This window comes from Talpa europaea (genome assembly GCF_964194135.1).
Source record: "Talpa europaea genome assembly, chromosome: 12".
Taxonomy (NCBI): domain Eukaryota; kingdom Metazoa; phylum Chordata; class Mammalia; order Eulipotyphla; family Talpidae; genus Talpa; species Talpa europaea.
In genome coordinates, this window is record NC_140079.1 from 62030502 (window position 1) to 62050714 (window position 20213).

Consider the following 20213-nt stretch of genomic DNA (forward strand, 5'->3'; position numbering starts at 1 on the left):
CACAAATAAATCTTAAAAAAAAAAAAAAAAAAAAAAAGACAAATATTGGTGAAGACCTGAAGAAATTGGAAATTTGTACAGTGTTGGTGGTAATGTAAAATGGTATAGGTTACTATGGAAATCAGTAAGGTGATACTTTAAAAAGTTAAAAGTGGAATTATATGATCCAGAAAGCCAACTTCAGAGTATCTAAAGAACTGAAAGCATGGTCTCAAAAAGATATCTTTATATACATGGTCACAGCAGCATTATTCAAAATACCTAAAATATAGAATCAAACCACTTGTCCATTGATACATGAGGGGATAAGAAAAATATTGTACAATGTGACACCCATAAAATGTAAGAAAACTCTGTAATATACTACAGAGTGATTACCTTGTGGATACCAAGTGAAATAAGTCAGTCACAAGACAAATATTGTATGATTCCACTTATATGAAACAAAGTCTCTGATACTCCCCCCAGGGGCCAGGGAGAAGGAAGAACAGGGAGTTACTGTTTAAGGGGAATAGAGTTTCAGGTTTACAAAATGAAGAGTTTCGGACATGGAGAGTGGTGATGGTCGCACAGTATTACGAGCATTCTGAACTGTACACTACAAAATGGTTGAGGTGCTAAATTTCCCTTTACATATATATCACCATAATGCAAAAACAGGGTATGTGTCCAATAAAATTCAACTTCATTCCAAAAGACCCTTAACGACTTTTACTTAGTGCATGTATATTATCAAAAAATATACGCACATCCATATATAACTAACATGAAGTCCTTTGTAAAGCTTATGTAAGAACAAACAAGACCATCATACCTTTATTATAGTTGTTTTCACTTTCTGGCTTTTCTACCACAGGCTCTAAAGCAGGTTCTTTGTGTTCTGTTTTTTCCTCCACTTTTTCCCTTTCCTTCTCTGACTCACATTCCTTTTCCTGTTCTTTCACCTTTTGTAGTTCTTTTTCCTTTTCCTGCTGTCGTTCAAGTTCTTTTTCTTTTTCTTGCTTTCTTTCCTTCTCCATTTCTCGTTGCTTTTCTTGTTCCCTCTCCAGTTCTTTCTCCTTTTCCTGTTGTCTCTCCCTTTCCTTTTCCCGCTCCTTCTCTCGTTCCCGTTCCTGCTCTTTTTCAAGTTCTTTCTCACGTTCTCGTTCTTTTTCTCGCTCCCTTTCTCTAATTTCCTCTAGAGATGGTTGTTTGTCCACAATGCCAAGTTTTTCATCCAACTTTTTCAGCTTCTCTGCACATGCTGCCTTCCTTTGTTCTTCCATCCTCCGTTCTTCTTCTTCACGGCGTTTACGAGCACGTTCCACTGCTGCAGAAAGTTCTGACTGTTGTCGTCTTCTTTGCTTCCATATTTCATCATCATCAGGAACTGGCTGCTTGGGGGGGAAAGGGCCTGGTCTTCCAGATCCTGCCTGCCGGTCTGGAGGAGGATGCTGAAACATTAAGAAATATTAGATAAGACTGGAAAATCTGCTGATCAACTCTGCCTAACACAGGCATAGAAGGAAAATGTCTTAAAGTATCAGACATTTTTATGATCAAACATACACATTAAAATGCAAACAAGTAACAACATGAGAGAATATTTAGTCTAGATAATTCCCCACTTTAAGACCAGAATTAATCCAACCCCCTAATTTTACTTAACATGTGCCTTATTTATTTTTAGACTTTTTAAAACTACTTTTAACATTCATTGTTGTTCATTGAGTATTTGTTGAATAAAATTAGAATATGAATTTCAAAATCCATATGGAGAGAAAAAAAGATACTTAGGGTATGAGTACTTTAGCAACATCTTCCAGGGAAAACAAGTACATAAAAATCCAACTGAGGTAGAGTTATAGGGGAAAAGCAAAGAGCCAAGAAATTAAGTGAAGCAAATGGAGACACTACTGCTGCCAACACTCCGAAGTAGAAATTCTGAGAAATTAGCGTGGTTGGACAGATCTATTTTCACTCTTAAAGTTCCAGAAAGGCATATCTAAAATCCACAGTGAAGTGGGAGAGGGAGGATCACCTGAGAGAGACATTCAGTGATTTAATTTTCAATTAATTTGCTCTAAAAAAAATTACTACAAAGTGTAAATTCACAGCCAGCCACTATGAAAAGACAGTAAGAATGAAAAAGCCCATGAAGGGTTGAAACATAGAACTAAAAAAGATGTGTTTTGAAAATACTGATTTTAAAAGCAATTAGGGTGAATACATCCTAGAAGTCAGGTCATATAGCCAGCTAGAATCCTTACAAGAGAAAACAATGGTACAATGAAAACACTGGTTTGAATATTAACCCATGAATCCAGACTATTTACAAGCACGGGTGCCTTAGGCAAACCAATTAATCTCTCGAGTGCTTAGTTCTTTAATCATAGTTCAAAGACAAGCTGCAAAAGCAAAACCATGTAAAAGTTCCTAATTTACAAAGCAAAATCACAGAAAAGACGTCTTTAAAAGAAACAAGTTTGGGCCTCCCTGGTGGTGCAGGGGTTAAAGCCTCAGCACTATCAAACTATAGCCAACCACTGTGGCATGAGTTCAATCCCCAGCCAGGGATCTAACCCACATGGTACAGCAGGCCTCTCCTGTCTTGCCCATTGTTCCCCTCAGCAGTGTTTTTCAGTACATCTGTCTGTTCTGCTCCCCACTCTGTCTCTGATGAATCCTCTAAACCCCTGCACCTCTGGGCTACACCCCCGTTTTTAGATGCATAAATAAAAAGAAATCCTTAAAAAAAAGTTAACATAAGGCTAATACATAAAAAATGTAATGCACATATTATAACTATAAAGTTTGATGAGCTTGGACAAGCTCATTGGACTGTGCCAATCAAGATAAAGAGTATTTTCATCATTCCTCTGCTGTTGCCCATAACCCCAAACAAAACCATTTATCAATCTACTGGTCATTCTGCCTGAACTAGAGTTTCATAATAATGGATACATAAAGCCACATTCTCTTTTGTTTCTGGTTAATACTCTGTGTAAAAGTTTGGAGGTTATTATGTATATCAGTATTTCTGCTCCATTCCCTTGCTGGGTAGTAGTATATCATAGGCATACTATTTCACCTCTGGATGGACATGTAGAATCTTAGTTTTCTAAAAGTATGACTAAAATAGCTGTGGGCATTCATACCTTAGTCTTCGTGAAAATGTGTGTTTTCATTCCTCCACCAATTTATGAGGGTGCCAGCCACTCTACATTCTTGCCAATATTTCGAGTCAACACCAAATTTGGCTAACAAATCTCACTGTGATTTTGATTTACATTTCCCTGATGATTAAAGATATTAACATTTTTTGACATGGACTGTATATTATTTCATGTGCCATTTGTAAGGTCTATTCTGTAAAGTGAATGTTCAAATTATTTTGCTGGACTATTGTTTGTCTCAATGCACTGTATGGGTTTAAAAAAAAAAAAAGAGTTCTTTATATTAATAGCATTTTTCCAGAAACATCTTTCATTGCCTTAGAGATGTTTTACAAAGTCCAACTGATTAATTAAAATTTTTTTTTTATTTATGCATACAAGAACTGGGGTGTAGGCCAGAGGTACAGGGAGTGAAAAAAATTCAGAGACAGAGTAGGGAACAGAACAGGCAGGCAGACTGAAATACACTGCTAAAGTGAGCAGTGGGCGAGACGGGGGAGGTCTGCTGCGTCATGTGGGTTAGCTCCCTGGTCAGGGATTGAACTCATGCCACAGTCACATGATAGTGCTGGGACTTAACCCTTGCGCCACCAGGGAAGCCCCCAACTGATTAATTTTTAAAAACAATTTATGCCTTTTATGACATCTTTGGTTTCTCAAGTTCATGAAGACTTTTTGTTTTACTTTTAGCTTGTATGTACACAGATACAATTGTATGTATGCATGTACGTGTATATATGTATTTGCATCTATATACACACATACATTTAATCATGTAGTAATTAAAACAAAAGTAACTGGTGAGATGAGGATGACTGTGGTATGTGCAGCTATCAGAGTAAGGTGATAGGGAAGACTTCTGAATAAATAACTTTATTATAAGATGTCGAAAAGAATCTTTTAGCTAGAAGAAACAGCAAACGAAACACAAAATAGTAGTAATAAATTTGTAAAGCAAGAACACAGAGAGAAAAGTAGATGAAATCACAAGAGCAGACAGGGAGTTAAAGACCAATGGAGAGACCCGAGCAAGGAATGACTAATTCAGTGAGCATTTTTTTAGAAGATTTTATTTTTTCATTTTTGTGTAGAAGTACTGGGGTATAGGCCAGAGGTGCAGGGGGGTGAGAGGATTCACCAGAGACAGAGAGAGGAACAGAACAGGTGATTTACTGAAATACAGTGCTAAGGAGAGTAGCAGGTGAGACAGGAGAGAGGTCTGCTGTGCCATGTGTGGGTTAGCTCCCTGGCCAGGGATCAAACACAGGTCAGTGGTGACAGCGCTGAGAATTAACCCCTAGGCCACTAGGGAGGCCTCCTAAATGTGCACAGTTTTAAGAGATTATATCTATTCTAAGAGAATTTGGGATGGAGCAATTGGGTGCATAGGCAGCATGAAAGGAAAGGAAGACTTGTGAAGAACCTACTGTGATAGCTCAAATGAAATACAGCAGCACATACATATACATTGTTGGAATATATTCTGAATATAGAGGTGATATTATTTGCTGAAGGATTAGGACCAGGCTGGATGTGAAGACATAAAAGAAGTAAGAGCTAAGAGTAACTTTCCAGGTTTTAACCTGAGCAAATGGGTGTATGATAATGTCATTACCTAAAATGGGGAAGACAGGGTAAGTAGAACTGTTTATGTATGGGAGGAGGAGATGCTTTCTCCAATGGTTTGGATATTATTAAAGTATAGAATACTTTAGATATAAAAATGCTAAATACATTACTTTTGAAATCAGGGGAGAGATTTAAGGACTGAGATAAACATTTGCATGACCATGAATGCAGATGAGATCCCTTAAAAATATATGCTAAGGGCCTCCCCGGTGGCACAGCGGTTGAGCGCTGGGTTGCGAAGCTGCCCGCAGCCTCTGCAGCGCCAGTTCGATCCCCGGCGGCTCCCTGGACACCAGAAGAGGGTCCCACATGGCGCGCAGACCTCTCCTGCCGCCCGCTGCTCCCCTCAGCAGTGTACTTCGGTCCTTCTGCCTGCTCTGATCCCCGCTCTGACTCTGGTGAATTCTCTCACCCTCCCATTCTTCTGACTGTACCCAGTGCTTGTATAAATAAATAAATAAATCTTTAAAAATAAAAATTAAAAAAAAATATATATGCTAAAAATATGAAAATGAAGGCAGGAATGAGAACACAGTCCTGAGCCCTCCAATACCAAAAGGTTAGTACAGGAGGTCCAGAAGGAACACAAATTAAAAAACAAAATAATGTGATGTCTCTAACAAGTGTCTTCAAAAGAATGGTGAGGAGGGCCTCCCTGGTGGTGTAGGGGTTAAGTCTCAGTGCTAGTTATCACCTCTACAGCTCTGAGCTCAATGTCCCAGCCAGGGAGCTAACTCACATATGGTGCAACAGACCCCTCCCGTCTCACCTGCTGCTCCCCTTAGCAGTGCATTACAGTAAATGTGCTTGTTCTGTTCCTCACTGTTTTTGGGGAACTCTCTCATGCCCCACACCTGTGTCCTATACCCCAGTTCTTAAATAAATAAAATAAATCTTAAGGAAAAAAATGATGAGATACTACATCAGCTGCTCCTAAGATTAAATAAAATAAAGGCAAGAGAACTGGACTTGGCAAGATGGAAGTCATTATTAATCTTAATAATAGTAATAGTTTCATAGGTATAGTTGGAGATGACAGCGTAACTGGAGAAGTTTGAGAGTGAAAGTTAAAACAGTAAGTGTAAATAGTTTCTTTCCATTAAAACAAGTTAAAAACAGAGACCACAATACACCAGCATTTAGTTAAGATTTACCTGCTGTGCAAGCAACTTTGGAGGTGGTGGCAGGTGTGAAGATGGTCCACGTTCCTGTTATAAAGGAAAGTTTTGTTATTTTAAAAAATCAGATAAAAGATATCCACTGGAAATATTTCTGAACTGATTTTTTTTCCTCAGTTAGACTACAACATTGTAAAAAGTTTATCATCTTTATCCTTTTCTCTTTTTTAGTAAAAAGCACATCACTCACTACAAATTATCTTTACATTCCATAGAAACACCATTTTAGTAAGGTTAAAGTGCCAAAGAGCTTGGCAAAAAGAATTTTAATGCATAAATTTTGGAATCCTGGCCCATATAATTCAACGGTGGAGAGATATATTTCTATTTTCAAAATCTTGTTTAAATAAACCCAATTATTTTTCTACATCTAATGGCAAACTAAAAATGACATCTATCTAAAGAAAAATCTAACATGACACACATAATGCAAAGAATATCTGCTTGCTAAAATATACATCAGTTTAACAAAAAAAACCCCAAATTAGTAAAAAAGTACCATTTCATAAAAGTATTATTTGAAAAATGCTTTGTTCTCCAGTTGCTAAGCCAATGCTGTAAAAATAAAACTTGAACTCCTTTGTATAAGCATATAAGGCTTAACAACTGGTTCTTTGATAGGTTTCTTACTACTTTTGTATACGAACTATTTGATGTTTCTTGAAAGTGTCATACTTTCTTATACTTTTGTACTCTGAAGATGTTCCTACTACTTGGAACTACATGAAATCACTCTGTTCCCAATGTTTACTATTTTCTGCTTCAAGTACTAAGTTCTCTGCAAAACCTTTCCCAAAGAATTCTCTAAGATCTCACTATGCGCAATCTATTTCAGTACTTTTCACACTCTATTGTAATTGGTACTCACTGGCATTTTCATTTCTTTCCTTTCTGGGCTGTTAGCTACTTCCTTCATCTCCCTGAAAGGACTGGTTTCTTCATCTATTTTGCATGGATTCAACAAGTACCTGCCATGTATACTGAGAGCTAAGTTGAACTCTCTTGAAAACAGTTTTTTTCAATCCCAATTTTCAGTGCAGCCTTCTGCATCTTAGGAGTAGGCTCATGTCTATCTTCCCCACATATTTCCCTCTGTTACTGTTCTTCAACATGGCTCAAACTTCTTCTATTTCCCTACTCCCTCTGTTTTTTTTTTACACAGCATGAATTTTCTCACACATGCACGCTAAGATTTATAAAATAGCCAGTAAATCATAAAGCAACTCATCCACTTTGATATGAATCAGTTGCTATAATAAAAAAAGGAAAAATTTAGTGTCTACTTGATGTTAGCTATGGTATTGATCATTTTTGTTAATGTGCAACAAAAGTATAGTTTAGAGTTGGAGCTACTCAAGAAGAAAGTTTCCATTTTTTAAGTCTTTTTCCACCTCTGTGGTAAGATTAATTCATCCATGTAACTGCAAAGACAAGGATTCTCTGTAAGTTCAACAAACCTGATTAAACGGAGGTCCTTTTCCATAGGGACCTTTTGCCACTGAAGGCTGGGAAGGAATCTGAGGAGATGATTTAGTGTTGCAACCGTCATCTGCTTCTTTTCTGTTTTCAGTGTTTTCAGAGGCTTTTGAAACTTGATCCTCACTGAAGAATCAAAATCCAGGGGAAATAAAAAAAGCAAAGTGGATGGACTATATGGTAAGTAATGGCATTTTCTCTATGTAAAAAAGACATTATTTCCATGTGGTTTTAGGGAGGAAAAAAATATATCAAGGAATAAGATGGTTTTGTAATCTAGTGCGCTAATTCATTCACTCAAGCAAACACATACTATATCTAGAATGTGTTGGGGTTTGGCAATGTTAAGATTAACACATGGTACAAAGTATAGGAATATAGTTATTGTCAAATAAGAACATGCATGCTTGAAAAACAACTTGGCAAAAGAATACATTTCATTTTCTCTAGCCCCTTGCCAAAAAGTCTCAGCTGAATGCAAATGAGTAATCTCAGAAATATCAGTTAACTGTATTCTATTTTATGCTGATTTAATGAAAAAGATAAAATTTGGCTCATTTAACACCCTCCCTCTCCATAAAACTCAGCAATAGAATGTAGAAATTTTATAAATAAGGAATTAATAGCCAGTAAATCATATAGTACATTATACATTAGCACATATAGTACATCATACATTACTGCCTATTAATGAAATCTCTACATAAATGGTTAATGGGGCCTCCCTGGTGGTGCAGGGGTTTGAGTCTCAGCTATCTATTGCCAGCCACTAAGGCATGAGTTCGATCCTGGACAGGGAGCTGACCCACATAGCTCAGCAGACCTCTCCCATCTTGCCTGCTGTTCCCTTTAGCAGTGTATTTCAGTAGATCTGCCTGTTCTGCTCTCCACTATCTCTGGTGAATCCTCTCACTCCCATACCTCTGGCCTAAACCCAACTTCTTGTATGCATAAATAAAAATAAATCTTTGAATGGCTAATGTACTTTAAATAATGTACCTTAACTAAATAGACACTACTGTTCATGAAAGATATCACAACTTACCTGCTATTTTCTTTAGGACTACTACTTCCTTGCTCATCATCATCACTGAAATTCAACTGTTCTGTATAATCTACTTCCATCTGTGCACCTATTAAAATAAGGAAAACTCAGATGGACTGTTTAAAAGCAACTAAAAACTGAGATTGCTTTATCTTTGTCTCTTACCTGCCCAGCCTTCATCAGCTTCAGCATCTAGGTTATCAAATTTATCAAGTTCCTTTAGTTCTGACGCACTAAGAATAGAGGGGCGTTCAGGCTCAGCAGCCCACGAAGGAGGTGGGCCTCTTCCACGAACACCTCTAATGAACAACAGGTCATGAAGGGAAAGGATACAAAGTTTCAATACTAAATTAGGAATATATTACAAAACTGGAATTTAGTTCATTCAATTCAACGCTTTCTTTATCAAGATACATAAAATATTTTGCACTGACACAAGCACGAATAAATAATATTAACCCATAAATGCAGGACAATCCATGTTATAATTATTATACATGTATTTAATAGCGGATAAGGAGCTCTGTTAACTCTCAAGGATTTAAAATAACACAAATGTATGTTGAAGGTAATATAGCTAACACTAATCTCAAAACAATTAACTTTAAGAAAAGACATACAGGAGGAAGCTCATGTATTATGTTAACCAAGAAATTATGAAAGGAAGCAGGGGTAAACAAGTGTTACCAACTTTCAGGACTGTGATTTTCAGTTTTCAGAATTTTATGTCAAAATTTTAGAAAAATGAAATACTTTGTTTGTCTTTTGGAAGCCTGCCAATTACTTGTTAGTGGCAATTGTAAGTTGAGGACAGAATAATGACTCAATCACTAAAATATGCTGAACTTCTGGAAAACCTTAACAAGCATATATACACCTTGTAGACTTTAATCATTTAATAGTCTTACTTGTTTGTTTCAGATAAAGAAGGTGGGAACCTCATGGGACCATGTAGTGGAGGATACGCCATCCTTGGATATTGTTGAAACATCTGAACAAAGGAAACAAAAACTGATAAAAAATTCAATGTAAATAAGGAATAAATAAGGCACCTCATATGAAGACCTTCTGTTATCCCATTAATAAAACATAAAGATGATTTGTGTAGTGACATGAAAAGCTAAAAATAACATACATGTACCTAGAAACTGCAAAGCCTTAGCCATGAGCAAATACCTGACAGAATATGAGACTTCATCTTAAGGGAGGAATATAAAATTATTAAAGGCAGATTTGACAGAGGATCTCAGATATAAGTATAGTCCATACACAAAGGAGAGGAAAAGAAGGTGAACAGGGAGCTACTTGGATAGAACAGGGCCTAGGTGATTTCTGAGCTAAGTCACTTATTATATACAAACAGCAATTATAAACTGAGGTGTAAAGATGATGTTCCTCTATGGGACCTTGACTTTGAAAAGCTGAGAATTTATAAGATAGATTATGTAGACAAATAATATATGATTTGGAAGGGAAAAATGTCTAAGAATGGTTATTTACTGTTAGCATATATCCTGAGCAAATTATGTGTGTTACATATAAAAAAACAAAATTATCATATTACCTTTATTAAATACACAATTTATATTCTGAAATTAGTTTTTCTAAAAATAACTGTTAAATGAGGACACTGACTTGAAATGGGATACATTTATATGGTCATGCTATTGAAAGAAGAAATTTCTAGGAAGGGCTGGAACAAAGCTTATAAAGATATTGCAGCAACTGAAACTCAACTGTGGAGCTTTTTGTTTGGGGGAATACTCTGGAGAATTTTCATACATCACATCTTCCAAACTGAAGTTAGCAAATAAACTACTGGAGGCAAATGTTCATAGTGAAAATTGTGTTAGATACTTCTTCAGCTAGTTATTCAAGCATCAAGATTAATTTTATGTGGCATTAAATTATTTCAAATTTAGGATTTCCCCTCAAGATTAACTGCAGAGACACTCTAAAAATTTTCGACATACAGTTTAAAAACTTCCACGTTTATGTTAATTAGTGGAATGCTTTATTCAAATGAAATCATTAGTAAAACTGGGAACAAAGTCTATTTGATGTCCCTTGTTCTGTTCGTCCCATCCCACACCTGGAATGGGACTTTGAAGGCACTATCTGAAAATTATCAGGAGACCAGAAGTTAGGTATAAGTCACTTCTCAAGGCCAGAATGGCATATAAGACTGACTTCTATCGTACTCCCCAGTTTCTTTTTCATAAAATATTTAACAAGAAGTTACATTTAATCATTAATTTTCCTCCTCTGCCTTAGAATAGTCAACTGAAAATACAAAAAAAGAATAGAAAATATGGCTATTTAGAGCTCGAATACATGAATTAAGTCATAGACACGACATATGAACTTAAGAACTGTCTGCTTCTTTCAGGCAGCAATGGTCTCCCCGAAAGATGCAAATAAATTTACTGGGACACATTTAACTAGCAATATATATCATTTCACAGTAGGTTGAGAGCTTTAACCATTACTTTCTAGGAAATACGGGGTGTAGGGGCTGAGAAGTATATATTATATAAACCTCTTATTTAACCACTTGCTTATTTAACAATACTCACATAAGGTGGCATCATAGCTCTGTACTGGGAAGCAAGGGGAGGCTGCTGTCCATTTAGCTTAGCCTGTGGTGGACCACAAGCTATCCTCTTTTCCACCACTTTGAGGATATCATTTTGTTCTGATGTTACAGCTGAGCTTTCATCCTGACCAGGTAGTTTTTCATCTTGGTCAGATGTTGAAGGTGAGCCAGCAGACTTACCACCATCTCTCCAACAAGCAACATCTGATATTGAGAGGTAAGAAAGGATTAAGAAAAAATCTGAACGTCACAGAGTGAAACCAAACTTGGTACATTTCAAGAAAATATAAGTTAACATGATGACAGAATAGTGAAATGATTTCAAGATATTTGTGTATCAAAAGCAGAGAGGATATATCTCAGGATGCCAGCACAAGTAAATACGGGGGGGCCAGGGAAGAAAATGTTTAAACTTCTCTACTAGGCTTTATCAATATTTGATATAGAAATTTAAATCACTGTTATGTCTGAGATGTCATGAGGGCAGAAGGGTGTAAGTTCTTGGCTGTGAAGGACTGCCAGTGAGGCACGACTTCACTTGTTTTCAGTCTACTATTGCTAAGAGCAGACTGGACAGACTGAGTGACTATATTATCTGGTTCTGTTACACTTAACAAAATAAAACAGTTAATGGTTTTACAAAGAAACTATTTGGTAGGTAGCCTCCAAGATGGCCTGCAGTCTCCATCTCTTGGTATTCACATCTATGTAGTCACCTCTTACAATGTACCAGAATTAATCTGTGTAACCTGTAGAATAAGGCAGAAATGATGACATGTTTCTTCTGAGATGACTTTCTAAAAGACTGTGGGCTTTCCTCTTGGGTGGGAGATGTCTGTCTCTCCTTTCTTTTGGGGTGTGTGTGTGGTGGGGAGCCATGTTGTAAGCAGCGCGCATACAAAAAAGTTACCATGAATGAACGTGGAGAGAGCCCTAATGAAGTCAGCCTCAGCGGGCAGGTACACTGCCTTTCTGTTCAGAGTTTCTGAACCAGAACCCCTAGCTAAACAGCTGCTAGATTCCTGATCCTTACATTCTTGTAAGTCCCATTCAGTTTGTCCTTTTAAGCTATCAAATTTGCCAGGAAGCAACAGATAATTGATGAAAATTCAACTTGACAAGGAAACAACAGACCTGACATGTCTATTGATCAACTATACGTGGCAATTAAAAAATAATTTGCTCAGACCTGACAAGAAATGAATCCAAAGAAATATGGACTGTGTCAGATTATCAGAAATATAGGTTTTAATTGCTGTGGTAAAGTGGAACCTGCTCACTTATATAGGATCCTTTGAGAAATTTGGCAATGATGACATTAATACAATACTAAGACATTTCAAAATCTCCTAAACATCTGTATTTCTATTGTTAACTTTTGCTTTATTATGTACCCAAAATGATTCGGTTTCACAGTTTTAGTTCAGAAAGCAAGAGACTCCTGAATAATTACAGAAAACCAAATTAATGAATACAAATATTTATAAATTGGGAAGGTTTCCTGGAAAAACTTTACTATTGTACAAATGACCAAATATTAAAGTGCAAATAAGTCACCTAGGCATCTTGTTAAGATAAAAATATTTTTATTCAGTAGGTTGAGTGTAGGGCCGAAGACAGTATTTCTAATAAGTTCTCGAGCTATGCTAATACTGCCCATGTAAAAACTATACTTGAATAGCAAGCAACTAGTTACAGTCTGCCCTTTCAAACCTGGAAAGTCATACATGCAATAGCAGGCAAGAAGTTATACCAAACACAAATATGATCTTCTGTATTTTTATTAAGTAGAAAGCAATCTTACTTGGTGGGCGTAAACTCGGTCCAGGGCCATAGTTATCATCATTTGCTTCTTTTTCTTTTTTTTCTTGATCCCCAGCTGCCTGCAGGCTGGGAAATTCTTGCTGAAAATGACTATTCACCTGGATTCCTATAGATTTAAAAAAAAAAAAAAAAAAATCAAATGTAACTTTCAAACTGCAGATAATTCATATAATCCTCCCAGGATAAAGTTAACCTGCTTTTTCTGAAAAATCACTTCACATTTCAGTGATGATTATTCATATGCATGAAACTTTCAAATTCATCTAGAATTAAAATCCCTTGGAAAGTTACTGAACAGCCACAAGGAGATAAAAGTCTAAGAAAGGAATCTGCCAAATACTGTTCCAGAGTACTCATTTAAAATGACAGGGTTTAAGCGAGGATTTTCAATACTGTTATTTTATTATGAACCCTTACATTTTTCAATACAAGTCAAACAAATTTGCTAATCACGCTAAGCATCAATTCAAATCATATACTACATCTTAGAACAAAAATTATCAACACTGTATTTAAAATGCCCTTTTACTGCATTTATTTTTCACTGAGACACCGATTGTGCCTCATTATTCATCAATTCGCCCAGCAACCTAATGTGCTTGCATATTTATTTTCACAGTTCTTTAAATTGTTATATGGTTTCTTCTGCCCTATATAATTCTATATATTAAAAGAGCTGATTTTAATTGCTTGTGCTCCTAGGAGGCTTTTTCCATAGAATGTTTTATAGAAGTTTTCTACTTTACAAGTGAAAAAATTTAATTTTGACAAGGACTTCATCATTCCTTGGGCTAGGAGAGTATTTTTTTTTTAAAGAATTTTTATACATACAAGAGCTGGGGTATAGGCTGGGGGTGGAGGGGTGAGGAGGATTCACCAGAGAGAGAGCAGGGAGCAGAACAGGCAGATCAACTGAAATACACCACTGAGGGGAGCAACGGGTGAGACAGGAGAGGTCTTCTGTGGCATGTGGGTAGCTCCTTGGCTGGGGATCGAACTCATGCTGCCGTGGCTGCAGATAGCTTCATAGTGCTAAGACTTAACCTCTTGTGCCACTAGCGAAGCTTGGGGTAGGAAAGTATTACAGCTTCTATGCTTTATGGCTACTTGCTAGCATTACTCTATGCTAGAAACTATGAAAAGCATGTTTGAAACAGCAGAACTTGTGGGCACAGATAGAAATGAATATGGTTTCCAGCAACCTACACAATGTCGAGGTACTTTTAAGTTTCAAAGAGTTGAAGGTACTGGTTTTATGAGGTTATATAGGGTAAAGATACACAGGAGCAGAGGATTTCTTAAAGCCTCTTTCTTTAATCCCTATCATTGGCTTATGTATGCCTCTTAAGAGATTTACAAAGACCCTCGTTTTAGGGCCTGAGTATATCCTTTGATAATATTCTACACTGATACTGAAACACACAATCCACCCACCTTATCTCTCAGCATGGCTGTTCAGTAACTACCAAGACTAGTCAGTTTCCCCAGCTAACGTCCACTTACCATCTCCTTGCCCACCTTGCTTGTTACTGGCCCATGATTTGGGAGCAGGTGCTACTTCTGGGGGAGCTGCAACCCCAGGTTTTGGCTGTGCTGGTGGAACTTCTGGTGTTCTTAAAAAAAAAAAAAGAAAGAAAAGAATCCATTATTTCAGATACATGTTTAAATAAAATAAAAACTGTAAGGTACATTTGTGTACAAGTAATTTTGGCTACTTATTTATTTACAGATGTGTACATTACAAATGTTGTCCCTCTACAACATTCCTTAAAATGAATTATAGCTATTTTCAGTCCCTTTCATTTCTACCTTTGAATAATCCAAGCACAGCTTTGCTTATTTTTCACTTTGTAAAAACAGGGAAACAATCATTATTGAACATAACTACAAAAATCGGTTTTGAGATGAGAATATTTATAATTAGAATTAACAGAATGGAATACAAACAAAAAGGAATACATACAGTCTGGGCTGGTAGAATAAGCCAGGAACTAAGGCTAATAAGCATGCCCTTCATTTGGCAGGCAACAGGTTCACCACTGTACTTATTGTTATTCAAAGATGTCATCATGGCAACCTGCCTAATCCAATCCCATGAGTAAAAAGGTGTCTTATAAGGGTCTAGTTTTATTCAATCTTTGTAATGAGTTAATGCTTAAAAATGAAAAGGGTCGTTAAGAGACTTAAATGCAATATATCTCTGGCACACTTAGAACTGTAACTGACTTGCATACCACAAAATAATTCCACAACTAAGAAACAAAGAATAAGTCCTTGATAAGTTTTTCTCAAGCTATAGAATTTACTATGTAAAGCTCCCCCTAACAGAAGTCCAGAAATTGTCCAGTATCCAATTGTTTCTCTCATTTTTAATAATTACCACTATTTGATTTAGTTATTCAACAGAGTCCAACATAATTCTTGATACACAGGAGGTGAAAACACCTGTTGAATGACTAAGAGGGACATTATTACTTTGCCCCATCTCTCTTGCTAATTCTTTATTCATTCAAGAAATATGATGAGCATCAGACATAGTTTTAGTGAAGCTGGGAGGGAAATTCTTAGCATCACAAATTATTTAATAGAATCAACTCTTAATGATATTAGAAAAAGAATGCCTGACGTGGTGGGTATGGGACAGGAGGGAGCTTGACATAGTATATTAGGAAAGTGTATTAGCAATCTGTCAAATGGCCTATCTTGAGACATGGAAATACTGTCACTAAACTCAGGCACAGGAAAAATCAATTGAAGCTGACTATCTGAGAGACTTTAAAGGGCCTGTCATATGTAATACACCCCAGCATACATAGAATGAACTCAAACATAAGTTCCCTTACAAAGAAAGGAAAATGGTTTCATTCTTTAGCAGATTTTGACTCACTTTTCTTCTTCGTGCTGCTCTTGTTTTGATGCCCATCCTGTGCCATCCTTAGGCACAATGTTCACGTTGGGATCATTGCCCTTGTTTTCTGCTTTGAGACTAGGGAGGTTAGCAGGTGGAGGCATACGCCGTGAAATACCAACTTTTCCAAGACTTTGTAATCCATGTCGAGCTGCTACTAAAAACCAACAACATCAACATTCTTAGAACATTTGTTTGATTACTCATTGTATTCTATAATACATAAAAACAACAGCAATTGAGTCATTGAACTATTTCCTGATATTCAGAATTCCTAACAAGGAAATTTTAGACTAAGTCACATACCTGCACCACAATGTGATGCACAAATTATATTAAAATATACTATTCAAGCTACCGAACATAAAATTTCTAACAATGCAACCCTACATAGGATGAGAAGAAATCACGAATAATGCTGTCTTTGTAATATTTTCAGGGAGTTTATTTCAAATTAAGTCATATTTTAGAGACTATGAAAACTTTATGTACATAATATATTTAGCACATCTATGATACCTAGTCCATTTTCACTATAAACAACGGGTTGAGGGTATTAAAAACACAACTAAACCAAACTATAGGACTCTATAGCTCTATGTCATTAATTTCATTGCCCAAAGTTTCCCCTTGAAACTACACGTTTCTCATTTTTTTGCTGACAACAGGAAAAGTAAATATCTTAAGGCATGTATATACAAATTTTCTATTTTAAGACATTTAATTTATACTCTCTGAAAAATGTATGCATATATTAAAAAGCCCCATGTTGTTAAGGTCACATTAACATGGAGTTGTTTTAGCTCATATAGCAGTAATTCCAGTGTAAAATTTACAGAAATAAAACAAAATCATAAAAAATATAAATGCCAATTGATTTTTACTCACCTGTGGTTTTCTGAGTTTCTAATGATTTTCCCTTGTAAGTATTAAATAAACTGAGTGTTGCATACTTTTTCCCATCCTTCGCTTTTGTGCTCTGGCCTGACTTCTCCGACATTTCGGTGGAAACTCATCGAGTCCAAAACCTCCTGCCACACCCCTTAAAACCAGTCTTTAAGATCATGTAAGAACAAAAAAAATGAGGAAAAGTTTAGAATTTTATTAGTTGAGTAATATTTCACTACATTCAATTATTCACACTCTGAAAATGAGAAACGAAGAACTCTATCTTCTACAACTCCTATCACTAGTTTCACAGATCTGTCTAATAACCAACATGACAAAATTTATCAAAATAAATAACCATGCACACAACAAAATGTGTGTTATTTGTAGTTATAAGTGGCTTGTAACTACTTAACTATCACAGAGACTAAGACTTTTTGATGCATACTAAGATGAACATAAGTGCTTTAAATACAGCCAATCTATGAAGATTTCCTTCTACTTAATTTAACAGACTTTAGATCTGGCATCATCAGTATACACATATAAAATCAAAATATGACAGGATAACATCATTCCCCTATAAATTGCATGCCTGTTTTCGAGCAATATGTGTTTAACAAAACTCTAATAATTTAAGTTTAGGAAAAAAAAAAAAAACACTCTATTTTCTCCACATTCTGCAAAGGGAAAAACATTTCCTCATAAACCAAAGAAACATAAAAATATTCTTTTATGACTATGGATTAACTGTTCCAAAAAGGGTGTTTGTTCAAATAAATCTCTTGCATATATGAAAAGTTATTAGAAATGTGTTTTAATGAACATTCCTACACAAATAAAATATACTCTAGGGGCTTCCCTGGTGGCAAAAGGGATTACCACAGCATTATGAATTAACAGACTCTGTAGCATGAGCCTGATCCCCAGCCAGGGAGCAACCCACATGGTACAGCAGACCTGACTTGCCTGCTGATCCCCTCATCAGTGTATTTCAATAGATCTGCCTGTTCTGCTCCCCACTCTGTCTCTGGTGAATCCTCTCACGCCCCACACCTCTGGCCTGTACCCCACCTCTTGTAGGTATAAATAAATAAAACCTTTAAAAACATAATAAAATCTACGCTAAACTTAGAAGTGCACATTAACTAAAAATCAGCCTGTAGATAAATAGGGGGAAAGACACACATTAGCTCTCATATTATTTCCTTTGATTTTAATGAGGTTTATAAACTTATCAACTTCAGCGCTTTTTTGGTTTAATTTTTTTGAGGAGTTGGCGTGGGATTCACACTAAAAGCAGCAAATTCTACAGCAGAACAACAGCTAACAGCATCGAGAACTAAAGCACAAGAGTTGAAAATAGTACAGAATAGCCTTATATCTTGCAAAAACCTTCGAGGTCAAGGAATATCCATGTAGACTCATCTACTCGTTTTATATCTGTCAATTGAGAACCAGCATCAGATGCAGAGATGCAGTTTTGTTTGCATATCAACTGCTACATTCAATTATTTGTGTAGTTCCATGAGATTTATCAAGATCTCTTACACCTATTATTTCATTCCAATCTAATAATCTTCTGATGTAGTTAGTATTCTAATCTTACAGGTAAGGAACTGATGTTCAGAGTTGTAAAGGAATTTGAAATCAGTATTTCTAGGTCAGTCTATTACACCATACTGGCTGCTTCCTCCCCATCTAACCAAGGATAACCATTTTGCCCTCCAAGTATACACATTTACAACAAAACATCTTTCCTTCAGATAAATGGACTCAATTGCAACCAAAAGAACCATGATAGTATAGACACCCTGCTATCATATGTGCAAGAATGCATATAATTTTATATCCCAAGGGTGCTAATTAATGTGTATAAGGAGAACAGTACTCCCATAATCTATCCTATTGGTATATTTACACCAATAAAATGGACAAAGATACTGGTGGAATATTTTACAGAGGGCGGAAAAACAGGACATTTATTAACTATAGAACAAAATTAAAATTCAATATCTTCAAGTGAAAAAAGTAACTGATTTATCAAGAAAAAAGTCAACTTGTTCTTTTACCTTCACTTGATGGCAATTTAACATCTACGAATACTTAGAGCTCTCTTAACAGACTTATTTACAACACTCTTTAAGGAGAGACCCTCAGATACCTCCATCACAAAGAAAGCAAATCATGTGAAAGAGCAAAACTGAAAGCCCACTTGCATCTACCTGTCTTTCTCAAGGGTTTTTCCTTCTTCCACCAGTTTACCACATCATCTAAAAACCTTATCAGATTCCAGTCTGGACCCACGATAACAAACTCTGAGTGTAGAGTCCAGCACTGTGTTTTAGTGAGTCTTCCAGGTAGTTCTCAGACATACAAAGTTTAAAAGCCAGACTTCTTATAAGTAGAGATAGCCTAAGCATGCTGCAATTAAAATCATCTGGGGATTTAAAGTACATTAGTATGTGTGGTGTTGAGGTGGGTTCTGGGTATCAATCCTAATTTTGAAAAGGCTCCCTAGTGTTGATTCTAATATACAAGTGGTCCTCAGAATCACTGCAATATAGGGAGTATATCTCTTCTACAATTCCATCCAAGGTCAATATTTTCTCCAGTGCTATTCATCCTGTACTCACTCCCATTTTCAATCTAAACTTTCCTTTCTAAGAAATCTCATCCACTGAGATAGCTTCCTTCCAACTGACGATCCAATTTTTTACCTTTAACCCAGAACTCTGTACTTCTGAAGATTACATCCCATTTTTTATATTTTTTCCTCCTTGAATAAAGTTTCAACTTTACCTAAAATACAAGTATAGATTTTAATATTGAGAAGTCTACCAAATATTTGGCAAGTCTACCAAATATTCTGAGCAGAAGAAAATGACTGCTAAAAAATAATCAACAGAGAAAATAATTCAACATTTAACAAAGTGTGAAAATGATATATAAGAAGGAAAAAAACACTCAAGATACATGAGCAGACAATCCACTAGACAATAAACACTGGTAAGCAAATGTATTAAAATGTTCACAATTTCACAGGTAAACAAAATACAAGGGAGTCCAGCTTCTCCACTATGTTTACACAAGGAAAACACATTAAACTAACAAGAGGGTGACACAAAATTTAATTCAATTGTGGCCATTTTAGAACATTAGAGCTTGGGAAGAGTAAGAAAATGAATCTTAAATATACTTTCCTTAGGGGTTAAGCACCGCACTATGAAGCAATACGCAGCCTCTGCAGCACGAGTTTGATTCCCGGCCGGCCAGGGAGAAACCCACATGGCGTAGCACACCTCCCCTGTCTCGCCCACTGCTCCCCTCAGCAGTGTATTTTGGTCAGTCTGCCTGTTCTGTCCTCCACTCTGTCTCTGGTGAATCCTCTCAACCCCACAACTCTGGCCTACCCCAGCTCTTGTATGCATAAATAAATAAATAAATAAATCTTACAAAAAAAAAAAAAAAACTGCTATGCTTGTGGCAACATGAAAAATACTTTCTTTATAAA

General features: G+C 36.2%; 1 protein-coding gene across 2 annotated transcripts in view; it reads right to left on the reverse strand.

The window, feature by feature from the left end:
• The window catches only part of PRRC2C (proline rich coiled-coil 2C), a gene marked incomplete at its 5' end in the record, with an annotated part of 60535 nt that extends 43724 nt beyond the window's left edge, over positions 1-16811 (reverse strand). The window contains 11 exons of one of the 2 annotated variants that reach the window (XM_084251301.1): positions 815-1433; positions 5939-5992; positions 7420-7564; positions 8484-8571; positions 8649-8782; positions 9392-9474; positions 11060-11283; positions 12884-13009; positions 14407-14516; positions 15791-15962; positions 16700-16811. In XM_084251301.1, the coding sequence (XP_084107427.1) occupies positions 815-1433; positions 5939-5992; positions 7420-7564; positions 8484-8571; positions 8649-8782; positions 9392-9474; positions 11060-11283; positions 12884-13009; positions 14407-14516; positions 15791-15962; positions 16700-16811 (1867 nt within the window). Of the gene's footprint in view, positions 1-814; positions 1434-5938; positions 5993-7419; positions 7565-8483; positions 8572-8648; positions 8783-9391; positions 9475-11059; positions 11284-12883; positions 13010-14406; positions 14517-15790; positions 15969-16699 lie in introns of both variants that reach the window. The other variant, XM_084251300.1, reaches the window with a different exon arrangement.
• Between the last annotated feature and the right edge of the window lie 3402 nt (positions 16812-20213).